This window comes from Balaenoptera physalus (assembly GCF_965194825.1).
Source record: "Balaenoptera physalus genome assembly, chromosome: 18".
Lineage (NCBI taxonomy): Eukaryota > Metazoa > Chordata > Mammalia > Artiodactyla > Balaenopteridae > Balaenoptera > Balaenoptera physalus.
This window is the reverse complement of record NC_138899.1, coordinates 72128260-72143143: the sequence shown is the minus strand read 5'-3', so window position 1 is coordinate 72143143 and position 14884 is coordinate 72128260. Positions and strand designations below refer to the sequence as shown.

The window sequence follows — 14884 nt, the reverse complement described above, 5'->3', positions numbered from 1 at the left end:
TCAGACGAATAGACTTTAAAATAAAGACTATTACAAGAGACAAAGAAGGACACTACATAATGATCAAGGAAGCAATCCAAGAAGAAGATATAACAATTGTAAATATTTATGCTCCCAACATAGGAGCACCTCAATACATAAGGCAAATGCTAACAGCCATGAAAGGGGAAATCGACAGTAACACAATCATAGTAGGGGACTTTAACACCCCACTTTCACCTATGGAAAGATCAACCAAAATGAAAATAAATAAGGAAACACAAGCTTTAAATGACACATTACACAAGATGGAATTAATTGATATTTATAGGACATTCCATCCAAAAACAAAAGAATACACTTTCTTCTCAAGTGCTCATGGAACATTCTCCAGGATAGATCATATCTTGGGTCACAAATCAAGCCTTGGTAAATTTAAGAAGATTGAAATCATATCAAGTATCTTTTCCGACCACAACGATATGAGCCTAGATATCAATTACAGGAAAAAAAACTGTAAAAAATAGAAACACATGGAGGCTAAACAATACACTACTAAATAACCAAGAGATCACTGAAGAAATCAAAGAGGAAATCAAAAAATACCTAGAAACAAATGACAATGGAAACATGATGACCCAAAACCTGTGGGATGCAGCAAAAGCAGTTCTAAGAGGGAAGTATATAGCAATAAAATCCTACCTTAAGAAACAAGAAACATCTCAAATAAACAACCTAACCTTACACCTAAAGCAATTAGAGAAAGAAGAACAAAAAAAACACAAAGTTAGCCGAAGGAAAGAAATCATAAAGATCAGATCAGAAATAAATAAAAAAGAAATGAAGGAAACGATAGCAAAGATCAATAAAACTAAAAGCTGGTTCTTTGAGAAGATAAACAAATTTGATAAACCATTAGCCAGACTCATCAAGAAAAAAAGGGAGAAGACTCAAATCAACAGAATTAGAAATGAAAAAGGAGAAGTATCAACTGACACTGCAGAAATACAAAGGATCATGAGAGATTACTACAAGCAACTATATGCCAATAAAATGGACAACCTGGAAGAAATGGACAAATTCTTAGAAAAGCACAACCTTCCAAGACTGAACCAGGAAGAAACAGAAAATATGAACAGACCAATCACAAGCACTGAAATTGAAATTGTGATTAAAAATCTTCCAACAAACAAAAGCCCAGGACCTGATGGCTTCACAGGCGAATTCTATCAAACATTTAGAGAAGAGCTAACACCTATCCTTCTCAAACTCTTCCAAAATATAGCAGAGGGAGGAACACTCCCAAACTCATTCTACGAGGCAACCATCACCCTGATAACAAAACCAGACAAAGATGTCACAAAAGAAGAAAACTACAGACCACTATCACTGATGAACATAGATGCAAAAATCCTCAACAAAATACTAGCAAACGGAATCCAACAGCACATTAAAAGGATCATACACCATGATCAAGTGGGGTTTATCCCAGGAATGCAAGGATTCTTCAAAATATGCAAATCAGTCAATGTGATACACCATATTAACAAATTGAAGGATAAAAACCATATGATCATCTCAATAGATGCAGAAAAAGCTTTCAACAAAATTCAATACCCATTTATGATAAAAACGCTCCAGAAAGTAGGCATAGAAGGAACTTACCTCAATGTAATAAAGGTCATATATGACAAACCCACAGCCAACGTCGTTCTCAATGGTGAAAAACTGAAACTATTTCCACTAAGATCAGGAACAAGACAAGGTTTCCCACTCTCACCACTATTATTGAACGTAATTTTGGAAGTTTTAGCCACAGCAATCAGAGACAAAAAAGAAATAAAAGGAATCCAAATTGGCAAAGAAGTAAAACTGTCACTGTTTGCAGATGACATGATACTATACATAGAGAATCCTAAAGATGCCACCAGAAAACTACTAGAGCTAATCAATGAATTTGGTAAAGTAGCAGGATACAAAATTAATGCATAGAAATCTGCTGCATTTCTACACACTAATGATGAAAAATCGGAAAGAGAAATTAAGGGAACACTCCCATTTACCACTGCAACAAAGAGAATAAAATACCTAGGAATAATCCTACCTAAGGAGACAAAAGACCTGTATGAACAAAGCTATAAGATACTGAGGAAAGTAATTTAAGATGATACAAACAGACGGAGAGATATACCATGTTCTTGGATTGGAAGAATCAACAGTGTGAAAATGACTATACTACCCAAAGCAATCTACAGATTCACTGCAATCCCTATCAAACTACCAATGGCATTTTTCACAAAACTAGAACAAAAAGTTTCACAATTTGTATGGAAACACAAAAGACCCCAAATAGCTACAGCAATCTTGAGAAAGAAAAACAGAGCTGGAGGAATCAGGCTTCCTAACTTCAGACTATACTACAAAGCTGCAGTAATCAAGACAGTATGGTACTGGCACAAAAACAGAAATCTAGATCGATGGAACAGGATAGAAAGCCCAGAGATAGACCCACGTACATATGGTTACCTTATTTTTGATAAAGGAGGAAAGAATATACAATGGAGAAAAGACAGTCTCTTCAATAAGTGGTGCTGGGAAAACTGGACAGCTACATGTAAAAGAATGAAATTAGAACACTCCCTAACACCATACACAAAAATAAACTCAAAATGGATTAAAGACCTAAATGTAAGGCTAGACAATATAAAACTCTTAAAGGCAAACATAGGCAGAACAGTCTATGACATAAATCACAGCAAGATCTTTTTTGACCCACCTCCTAGAGAAATGGAAATAAAAACAAAAATAAACAAATGGGACCTAGTGAAACTTAAAAGTTTTGCACAGCAAAAGAAATCAGAAACAAGACAAAAAGACAACCCTCAGAATGGGAGAAGATATTTGCAAATGAAGCAAGTGACAGAGGATTAATCTCCAAAATATACAAGCAGTTCATGCAGCTCAATATCAAAAAAACCAACAACCCAATCCAAAAATGGGCAGAAGACCTAAATAGACATTTCTCCAGAGAAGATAAACAGATTGCCAACAAATACATGAAAGGATGCTCAACATCACTAATCATTAGAGAAATGCAAAAGAAAACTACAATGAGGTATCACCTCACACTGGTCAGAATGGCCATCATTAAAAAATCCACAAACAATAAATGCTGGAGAGGGTGTGGAGAAAAGGGAACCCTCCTACACTGTTGGTGGGAATGTAAATTGATACAGCCACTATGGAGAACAGTAGGAGGTTCCTTAAAAAACTAAAAATAGAACTACCATATGACCCAGCAATCCCACTACTGGGCATATACCCTGAGAAAACCGTAACTCAGAGTCATGTACAATGTTCACTGCAGCAGTATTTACAATAGCCAGGACATGGAAGCAACCTAAGTGTCCAATGACAGATGAATGGATATAGAAGATGTGGCACATATATACAATGGAATATTACTCAGCCATAAAAAGAAACGAAATTGAGTTATTTGTACTGATATACACTACAAATGGATGGACCTAGAGTATGTCATACAGAGTGAATTAAGTCAGAAAGAGAAAAACAAATACCATATGCTAACACATATATATGGAATCTAAAAAAAAAAAATGCTTTGAAGAACTTAGGGCAGGCCAGGTATAAAGATGCAGACGTAGAGAGTAGACTTGAGGACACGGGGAGGGGGAAGGGTAAGCTGGGACAAAGTGAGAGAGTGGCATGGACATATATACATTACCAAATGTAAAATAGATAGATAGTGGGAAGCAGCCACATAGCACAGGGAGATCAGCTCGGTGCTTTGTGACCACCTAGAGGGGCGGGATAGGGAGGGTGGGAGGGAGGGAGGGAGATGCAAGAGGGAGGAGATATGGGGATATAAGTATATGTATAGCTGATTCACTTTGTTATACAGCAGAAACTAACACAACAATATAAAGCAATTATACCCCAATAAAGATGATAAAAAAATATATAGAAAGATCAATGTTTTTCATGTGGGAAATCCCCTATCTTTGACCCTCCCATGTCTGTACTTGTCTGTACTCCATGGCTGCTCCCATTCTATACAGGCTACCTTGGGGTGAGGTTTGTGGTGGCAGGTCGGGGTGGGGATGAAGATGCCTTTCCTGCACATTAAATTAGTTATAAAAACAAAAGTGAAAGTTGAAAATAACCACATCAAAATTTCATGTGTTCTTGTCTGGGTAATTCCTACTGGCATTTTAGGGTCATTTTCCCAGGAAGCTGTCTCTGAAGCCCTTTCCCCCTTAGCTATCCTGTACTTACAGCGATTACATCATTTGTCCAAGTAAATCATTACTCATTTCTCAACCTAGGCACCGTGGGCATTTGGGGACAGATAATTCCTTGTGGGGGGTGCTATCTTGTGCATTGTGGGAGGTTAGCAGCATCTCTGGCCCCGCCCATTAGATGCCAGTAGCATCACCCCAGGTGTGACAAGCAAAAACGTTCCCAGACCTCGAGACAGGGCAAACTGCTGCCCCATCTCGGGTTGAGAATCACAGCATTAGCCTGAGATCTCAGGGTGAGGATTCTGTCTCATTTGTCTCCATAGTAAAGTAAGGCCCTCAAGAGACAGCCCTGATGAAATGAATTGAAGGAACAGTTGACAAAGTACCGCTACTCTCCAACAGTAAATCGGTTCTAAACTCTTCACAAAAGAACAAAGTCTGCTTTAAACTCTTACTTTAATATGATTATTTTTTTACAGTTGAGGTCCATGAAGGCACAAATGCAATGAGAATTTCTAACCTTGGGACTTACAAGTTGAATTCAGAAAATCACAAGGCAACATAAACATCTTGGGAAGAATTAACTTTAAAGGAGGACATGAAAAACACTCCAAATTGTGCTTCACAAAAAGACCTAAGCTCTCTTTGGAAACTCCAGAAGCAGCCTGTGTGGCTTTGAATCCTAGCAGTGCTATTTACTAACTGTAAATCGACAAGTTATTTCATACCTCTGTGCCTCTGTTTCCTCATCTGTAAAATGGGAATGATGTTAGAGCCTATCTTATAGGGTTGTTATGAGAATTAAATGAGTAAATATTTGTACGATATTTAGAGCCATGCTTGGTGAGCACTTTGTGTTCTAAAGAAATGAAATCACCCCTTAATGGGATTTGTATTTAATTTATAGATTCAGAATTTCAAAATGACCATGATTATCATGTAACCACCTATATCCTTCTCCCAATGATTTGTCTATGGTTTCAGTCTAGGTAATTGTCACAAATTATTATATGACATAACACAATATATAACATTGTACATTTTCTGTGATATTCTTAAAGGGAAAATTTAAAGTATATTATCCATTTTCATAGACTACCATTATTTAAAATTATTAATATTACTTAAATAACTCAAATCAAATATGTGCCTTTGTGTGTAGAGGTAAACTGTAAAAATCACTTTTGTCAGCACTCTCTCTTACCCTCTCCCTCATCCCACATTATAATACATTGTCATTAGTTGTCCTTTTAAATACAAAGGGCAGTGACAGATGCACTATAATCCTAATCAATTCCATATCTCCATAAAACAGTACTGAACAAGGTGAATGCCCTTGTTTTATACATGTTGTGATTAGTTAGTATTTATTAACAACATAAGTTAGGCAGATCTAACATTAAATTAGAAATTCAGAGATCATCTTGGGCATCAAGGCCCTGTGTTAGCAGTCTGAGAAAATGTCCCAAACCAAAATGCTAATAGAACATGCCACCTCTTAAAAATCTCATTCAGGAGCTTTGATTTGCTGCAATTTGCCTTAAAGGTGACAAACTTTGCAAGGTATTGTGATACCTTGGCTATGCCTGCATTTTGAGATGGTTAGTTTCAGTTAGCTCACCCAGGTACTTAGACTTGCAATTAGCTTTTCATTACTCACAGGGGAAATTATTTTTCAATTACAGATTCAATCAAAACACATCAAAACAGAATTATAATTGTGGTTGCTAAGATAACAGAGACTGCACTGTTCTGACTTGCAGTAACAAATATTTACAGACGGCTACTGTGTACTGGCGCTGTCAGAGTTGCAGAAGCAATGGTGAGGCATGGTCACCATTCTGGAGGTTCACACCTTCACTAAAGACAGCAGACCTGTCTGGTTTCCGAGACCTGAACATGAGAGCCACACATCCACATATGCCCAGCCAGGCGTCAGTCCTCCCAGCCATGGACATCCTTACTACAACCTATTTTTTCAAGCCAATGAAAAGTTAACACTGCTCAACAACTCTCCAAGTGTAAATCGGGACCCAGGACATTAATTGTCTGTCCACACAGGAGAGAAACTTCCAGACAAAAAAAGGTGAGTAAAATTCTTGTGGGTAACATTTACAGGAGACCTTCGGCTCTCTTGTTTTCATTTGCCTACCTGGCAGAAGCTACGTGCCCTCTGGCTATGATTCCCGTTAGGATTCTGCATTAGCTCAGCATTTCAAATATGCATGAGAAATGTAGAGCCCACAGAGCTTTAAAAATAAAACATGAGACCAGCTCTATCACTGTGTCTGCAGTGCACGAGGAAGAAAACGAATAAAATCACAACCCCTTATTGCTCTCCAGGCATTAATCATAATATACCATGTGAGTGGGTGAGTGTCTAATTAACTGCTCATCAATCTCAAAGTTTTAAAAGTGCTGTCACTGCCCTCAGGCTGGAAGTCTTCCTTCAGCCTGCTTTCAGGAAATCTGTGTCTTGAAGGAACTCATATGGAAGGCAAAGAAATTCCACGGGTGTTCCCTTCAGCCAGGCTACCTCCATCTCTGCCTACCTACTCTGCCTGTTTCTTTTGATCACCCCGCTGTGACTACTCCTTTGGCCTCTGTTCTACCCACTGCTCCTGCGTCCTGAGAATCTCAGCTCACATACCTCCAGCCAAATGCTTTTCTTATTTCATAATATTTTTGGAGACGTAGCTGTCCTAAGAATTATTCCAATGATAACAACCTCCTGCCACTCTAACCAATTTTACACAAGCTGGGCCCTTATCAAGAGCACTGTGGTGTCTGGCGTTGTTGCATTCCCACATGTTTATGCAGTACTGTCTTTTGGGTACGTCTGTATGAATCCTGTTATGGGCTGAATCAGAGATGGGTCATGGGTTCTACAAGAGAAGGCTTCCTAATTTTTCTGGCTGACACTACCTTATTATGCAGAACTTTTTATCTTGAAATGATTTCTATACTGGCTAATCTATATCATGGCTGAAAGTTTTTTTTTTTTAAAGTCGACTTGGATGGAAAAGTCCAGAACTTAGTCAAGGCACCTTAGATCACATGCAGCAGTGAGTAGATAAGGATTTACCACCCATGTGTTTGAGATTCAAAGCTTGACCCACTCAGACACATATGTCATCCAATGAATAGAACTGCACAGTCAGAAGCGGTTTGCTCCTACAATCCTGATTTTAAAATATGGAATGAAATTTTTATTCTCGGTTTACAATGTAATCCTTGATTTATATTTTAAAAATGTATGTGTAAGCTACTAGAACTAAAGAGTAAGTGTAGAAAGACTGCAGGATGCAAATGAACAATATACAAAAAATAAAAAAAATACTAGCAATGAACAATTGGAGACCGAAACAATAAAAAGCAGTACTATTTAGAATAGCACCACAAAACATGAAATTCTTAAGTACTTTCAAGTATGCGTATTACCCATATGCTGAAAACTACAAGTTAGGGTTAAAAAAAAAAAATCAAAAGAGACCTAAACAGAGACATGTACCATGTTTATGAATCAGAAGTCTTGTTACTGTTAGGATATCAATTCTTCCCTAACTGATCTATAGAGTCAACACAATCCGAATCAATACTCCAGTAGGATTTTAAAAATTGATATCAACAAGCTGTTTTTAAATTTATATGGAAAGGCAGAGGAACTAAAATAGCCAAAACAATCCTGGCAAAGAAGAACAAAGTTGGATGACTCACACTACTGGATTCCAAGACATACACAAAGCTAAGTAATCAAGTGCCATATTGATGAAAGAATAGACACATAGATAAACGGAACAGAATAGGGAGTCTAGAAATAGACTCATGCATATATGGTCAATTGATTTACAATATAAGTGCAAAGGCAATTCAATGAAGAAAGTATAGTCTTTTCAACATGGTGGTCAACCAGTGGGATATTGATAAGCAAAATACGAATCTTGAGCCATACTTTTTACCTTATAAAAAATTAACTTGAAATGGATCATCAATTTACACATAAAACATAAAACTGAAATTTCCAGAAGAAAAACAAAGGAGAAAATAGTTGTGACCTTACGTTAGGCAAAATTTCTTAGGTGTGACATTAAAAATATGAAAAAAAAATGATAAACTGGACTCCAATAAAATTCAAAACTTCTGTGAAAGACATTGTTAAGAGATTGAAAAAATAAGCTATAGACTGGCAGAAAATATAAAAACTCAATAAGAAAACAAACAACCAAATTTTAAAAATAGGCAAAAGACTCAAACAGACACTTTACTAGAGAAGATATATGAATGGCAAATAAGCACATGAAAAGACATTCAACGTCATGACTCATTAAGGACATACAAATTTAAATCACAATGAGAAACACTAGACACCTACTAGAATGGTTAAAAACAAAACAAAACAAAAACTGACAACACCAAGTACCAACGAAGATGTGGAGCAACTGGAACTCTCATACATCGTTGGTGGTAATACAAAATGGTATGGTCACTTTGGAAATGTTTGGTGGTCTCTTATAAAGTTCAAATATACTTATCATATGCACCCTACAATCCCATTCCTAGGAACTTACCCAAAAGAAATGAAAACTTATGTACACACAAAAACTTGAATATGAATGTTTATAGGGGCATTATAGCCACCCAAAGTGGCAACAACTCAAATGTTCTTCATCTGGTGAATGGATAGACAAATTGTAGTATATCCACACAATGGAATACTACTGAGCAATTATATTGATACATGCAACATGGATGAATCTTAGGTGCATTAGTGAAACAAAGGCAGACTCAAAAGGCTACATACTGTTTGATTTCACTTATATAGCATTCTGGAAAAGGCAAAACTATGGGTACAAGAACCAGATCAGTGGTTGCCAAGGGTTGAGAGTAGGTTGATGACAAAGGTGAACCAGGGAGTTTTTTTAGGTGATGGAGCCGTTCTATATCTTGGTTGTGGTGGTGGTTACACGATTGTAGGCATTTATCAAAACTCAAAGAACTGTACACTGAAAATAGTGAATTTTGCTTTATAAATATACAGAACACCTTGACTTAAAGAAAATATAGATTTAAAAATTCAACTGGGATGATTTCACTTATATATGGAATATAAAAAACAAAATAAGCAAATATATCTAAACAGAAACAGAGTCATAGAGACAGAAAACAAACAGGTGGTGGCCAGATGGGAGGGGGGTGGAGGGAGGAGAGAAATAGTTAAGGGAGATTAAGGGGTACAAATCTTCGTTTACAGAATTATGAGTCACAGGTATAAAATGTACAGTATGGGGAATATAGTCAATAATTATGTAATATCTCTGTATGGCGATAGATAACAACCAAATTTACTGTGGTGATCATTTTGAAATGTATAGAAATATAGAATCACTATGTTATATACCAGGAACTAACATAGAGTTGTAGGTCAATTATACTTCAAAAACAAACAAACTTACAGAAAAAAGATCAGATCTGTGGCTACCTGAGGTGGGGGGAGGGGGGATTGGATGAAGGTGATCAAAAGGTACAAACTTCCAGTTATAAGATAAATAAGTAGTAGAGGTGTAATGTACAAAATGATAAAGATAATTAATACTGCTGTATGTCACATATCTGAACATTGTTGAGAGTAAATTGCAAGAGTTCTCATCACAAGGAAAAATTTTTTTTTCTATTTCTTTAATGTTGTATCTATATGAGATGGTGAATGTTCACTAAACCTATTGTGGTAAACATTTCATAATTATGTAAGTCTAACCATTATGCTGTACACTTTAAACGTATACAGTGCTGTATGTCAATTATATCTCAATAAAACTGGGGAAGAAAACAACAAAAGGCATAATTAGAGAATCAAAGATCTATGAGTATGCAAGAAAATTCAATTGGGAAAAAGATAATGTAATATAATACAATTAACAATAAAAAATATTTCTTTTAAAAAATGCCAGCTTACTAGTAAAAATACTCTTGGTTAAAACTAAGAGGGAAAACTCAGGACGAGGTGGTGGTGGAATAGTTCTGAGTTGGATGAAGCCTTGGTGTGCATCAGACATGCTGAGGAGAAAACACCGCTTTTCCAATTCATTGCCTTTAAAGAATTACCACCAGGGCTTCCCTGGTGGCGCAGTGGTTGAGAATCTGCCTGCCAATGCAGGGGACACGGGTTCGAGCCCTGGTCTGGGAAGATCCCACATGCCGCGGAGCAACTGGGCCCGTGAGCCACAATTACTGAGCCTGCGCGTCTGGAGCCTGTGCTCCGCAACAAGAGAGGCCGCGATAGTGAGAGGCCCGCGCACCGCGATGAAGAGTGGCCCTCACTTGCCACAATTGGAGGAAGCCCTTGCACAGAAACGAAGACCCAACACAGCCATAAATAAATAAATAAAAATAAAATTAAAAAAAAAAAAAGAATTACCACCAGGACTTCCCTGGTGGCACAGTGGTTAAGAATCCGCCTGCCAATGCAGGGGACACAGGTTCAAGCCCTGGTCCAGGAAGATCCCACATGCCGCGGAGCAACTAAGCTCACGTGCCGCATCTACTGAAGACCGTGCACCTAGAGCCCGTGCTCCGCAACAAGAGAAGCCACTGCAATGAGAAGCCCGTGGACTGCAACAAGGAGTAGCCCCCACTCGCCGCAACTAAAGAAAGCCCGCATGCAGCAACGAAGACCCAGTGCAGCCAAAAATAAAATAAAATAAATTTATATATATATAAAAAAACGAATTACAACCAAACTACCCATTCTTCTTGTAAATGCTCACAAATGGCATTTTGTGCTTGTTTGTTTTTGAGTCCAAATAGCCAGTTCCTGCAATTTGTTATTTGAAGAGTTCTTCGCTCTTCTACCCACTTAAGCAAACCCACAGTAATGCTTTCCTTCAACATTCAGAGATCATTCCTTAACGCAAATCTATCTTCATATAGGAATCACAGAGTGACCAGCTTATGAATGCAGAAATATATATGTCTACAGAAATCAGCAAGCGTATGGTTACTTATACACTATTCTAATATATATCAGTGTGTCCTTATCTTGACAAAAGTTTTCCTCATCATTACTTTCCTCTTAAACTATCTTTTCTTTTCTTTTCTTTTTTTTTTTTTTTTTGGCTGTGTTGGTCTTCGTTGCTGTGCACAGGCTTTCTCTAGAGCACAGGCTCATTAGTTGTGGTGCACGGGCTTAGTTGCTCCACAGCATGTGGGATCTTCCCGGACCAGGGCTCGAACCCGTGTACCCTGCATTGGCAGGCGGATCCTTAACCACTGCGCCAGGGCTCAAACCCATGTCCCCTGCGTTGGCAGGCAGATTCTTAACCACTGTGCCACCAGGGAAGTCCCTAAACTACCATCTTTTCTATGTCAAATGCAGAATGTACGAGGAAAAAATGTTGGACTGCAAGTTATGAGGACTGCAGTTTTAAAGTCAGTTTAGCCCATAACTAGCTCTGTAGCCTTGGAAAAATGACTCACCTCCTGTAACTAATATTTATTTCCAGCTCTGACCTCTCTGCAGGGCTTTAGTTAGGAAACTTCAAATTCCTACAGACACATAGAACCTCTCATGCACATTTAATTGTTCAGAGATATTGATTACATTGACATCTTTTATTATTACTCAAATTATAATTGTTTTATTTGTTCATGTATGCTTCATTTCTTCAGTTAGATTTCTCCAACCAGATTAGACATTCTCTGAGGGGAGGGAGTTATTCATCTATACATCTTTGTCTCCTTATATCATCTATCACATAGTGAAGGCTTAAATATCTCAGTTTGCAGATATAATTACTTGAGCTTACATATTCTAGTTTGCTGATATAATCATTTGTCTTTGCAAAAAATACAGCTGAGTTTGACATACTCATGGAGCTCTACAGGGCCCTCCCTGACCACTCATGCTCTGGTCCCCCACAATGCCTTCTCCCACTAACCCACCCACACCCCATCACTGTCTATAGCCTCAGTTTGTTTTACTTTTTTAACATAGCTTAACACTCTCTGAGATAATCTCTCCTTCTCCCTCTTTTTCTCTCACTCACTCTCTCTTTTTCCAAATCTATTGTCTGAAGCTTCCTACTAGGATTTAAGCTCCATGAAACCAGGGACTGATCATGCTCACCATAATATACTTAGAGCCTGGACCCATGCCTGGCATATAGTAGGCGCTCAATAAGTACTTCCTGAATTGTTGTTGAACTTGCCCCTCAATATAGTGATAACTATTAGACACTGAACAATCAAAAGAAACAAAAATACTTCACATGATTTACCTGTAAAGAGGTTCTACAAGGTCTTTTTCAAGAAAATCATGATCGTTCTTGACAGCCACAATGTTGATGGGAAATTGTGAGTCTGAAAGAGACAAAGAGAGACAAAGGAGTTTATGCGCCTTGTTTTATCTGAATGGGCACCAATATCTTCAGGCCACCACGTTTCTGTACTCATGGCTGATCTTAACAGCAGTAACTCCCCATTGACAGGTGTGTTGGTAATGTTTAGAGAGCAGAAAGTTTTACTTTTATCCCAATAACTGCTTTTAAGAATACAAAGAAGTGTGAAATATGAAAATAACCAAGTGTTTGACCTTGGATAGGATTGCATACCAAGTGCCTGCATTTTTATAGCTAATCACTATCACAGACTTTTGCCTGTATGGAGAACTTTCCCACTCTCACCATCCACCTAAGGTGGAGGTTGCTGACTTCTGTCCTGATCAGTTCATGAAATACTTAGTTTGGCAGATTTTTTTTTTTCCTTCAGAAAGGAAAATACCGGAAGCTCAATGGCCTCAAGTATTTTCTTTTGTAGCAAAATCTTGAGTCACTTTGGAGTATCAGCAAAATACTCAAACAACTGATTCTATCCAATAAAAAAGGAGAAATTCCAACATTGTAACTTTTCTCCCACAGACTACTCATGCCAGATTTGGAGGTCATGGGCAATGCTCAGGTCACAGTGTTAATTTTAGGTACCTCATTTGTGGAGGTAAAAATCTGGAGATCATTGGAATAGAGTCCATGGCCAAATCTAACCATCAATGTTGGTCCATTATCATCATCCTACCATTCTTTCTCTTTCTCATCTTATATTTGACATTTGCCAATCATAATAAATCTAAGGGTACCAATTTTCTTATTGCAAGTTGAAAAGAGAAACAATTCCTCTTCTGGTGAAAAAAAGTGAATTCCAGAGTGAATTCCAGACGGTGCCTGAATGTAGACTGTCTCATTCTGCTAGAGAGGGAGTTAATGTGTAGTCACGAGGAACACAGACATGGAAGCCCAGCTGCTCTGGCTTTAAGTCGTGGCTCTGCTACTCACTAGCTGTAGACTGTGGGCAAGTCACTTAACCTCCTCTGGGACTCTGTTTCCTCATCTGTAAAATGGGGATGATGATAATTATAATACCTCCCCTGTGGTGTTGTGAATATTAAATGAATAGTACATGTACAGTGCTTTGAACAGTAGCTGACACATAGTAAGCTCTATAGAAGTATTTGTTCTTATTCTTATTACATCCATTAAATGCATATGGCTTAAACACAATCTGACAAGTCCATCTCACTTATGAGATATCTTTACTTCTTGGTCATTTATAGACTCTTCACATTTAAATTGCATAGTATTTTGAGTGCACATTACAGTAGAAAATCTATCTACTGAAGGAGTATTCTGACTCTTCCACTTTATAATCTTGTAAACGTCACTTAACCTTTTTGGGTCTCTCATAATCAGTGCATTGCTGGTGGGGGCGTGGGAATAGCGGCTGCTTAGACCAAAACTGTAAGACCCTCCTCCTTGTCTAAAAGGCTATGGTTTTTTGAAAGCTTTTATCAGAGACTTTAGACTTCACAGCACATTCAGAATTTAAGTGAGAGAAGTTGAAGGTTTTTTGTTTGTTTGTTTTGTTTTTTTTAATATAAAACTGAGCTTCTAGGTGAATGGATGAGATTCACCAGTGAGTAAAGGTTAATTTTGTTGATTCTTTCCATCCTACATGAATTTTACGTCATCAGGAACAGAAGTCTATACTGTCTAGTGTACTACACATGCTCAGTTTACCCCTAAAGATTCACTCTCCACTTTTCTGTGAACTGCTTTGTGCCCCAGGATCAGCTGTGGATGGCATTCAAGGGGATCCATGTCCTCTGCTTCCTTTTGTGTTTGGCCAATGGGAAGCCCTGGCTGGAGATGGAGGGAGGGAGGAGTGTGAGGTCAGGGCATTTACTCTCCTGGTTGTCTCCAGGGGAGGCTGCCATCACCAGCTGTGTCCTCCACTCCTAGGGCCTGCTCTGAGATCTTCTCTCCTTCTGGGTTCTGGCACCCTCTCCCTCCATTTATGGCTTTGGGCCTAGGGTAGTGACAGCTCTGCTGCTACAAGCTCTGGGCTCCTGGACTGTTCCTCGTGGTTTCCTATGCCCTGCCCACATCTTTGTAATGAACACTTTTAGAAATAAATCCCCCTCAGATTGTCTTGAGTATGCCATCTGCTTACTGCTGGGATCCTGACTAATTCACTGTACGACTATCCAGGAAGCAGAGGCTTTGGTTATAATTTTAGGTATCAGTAAGATAAAGGTGAGTAAGTTTATTTATTGTCAAAACATCAATGGAAGTAAGTATGATGCTGGCAATAGAAGC

At 38.2% G+C, this 14884-nt stretch overlaps 1 protein-coding gene across 9 annotated transcripts in view; it reads right to left on the bottom strand.

The window, feature by feature from the left end:
* Positions 1–14884, bottom strand: part of STARD13 (StAR related lipid transfer domain containing 13) — a 383589-nt gene that overhangs the window by 54405 nt on the left and 314300 nt on the right. For all 9 annotated transcript variants that reach the window (XM_082435536.1, XM_082435535.1, XM_082435541.1 and 6 more), the window contains one exon: positions 12515–12596. In XM_082435536.1, coding sequence (XP_082291662.1) covers positions 12515–12596 — 82 coding nt within the window. The remainder of the gene's footprint in view (positions 1–12514; positions 12597–14884) is intronic.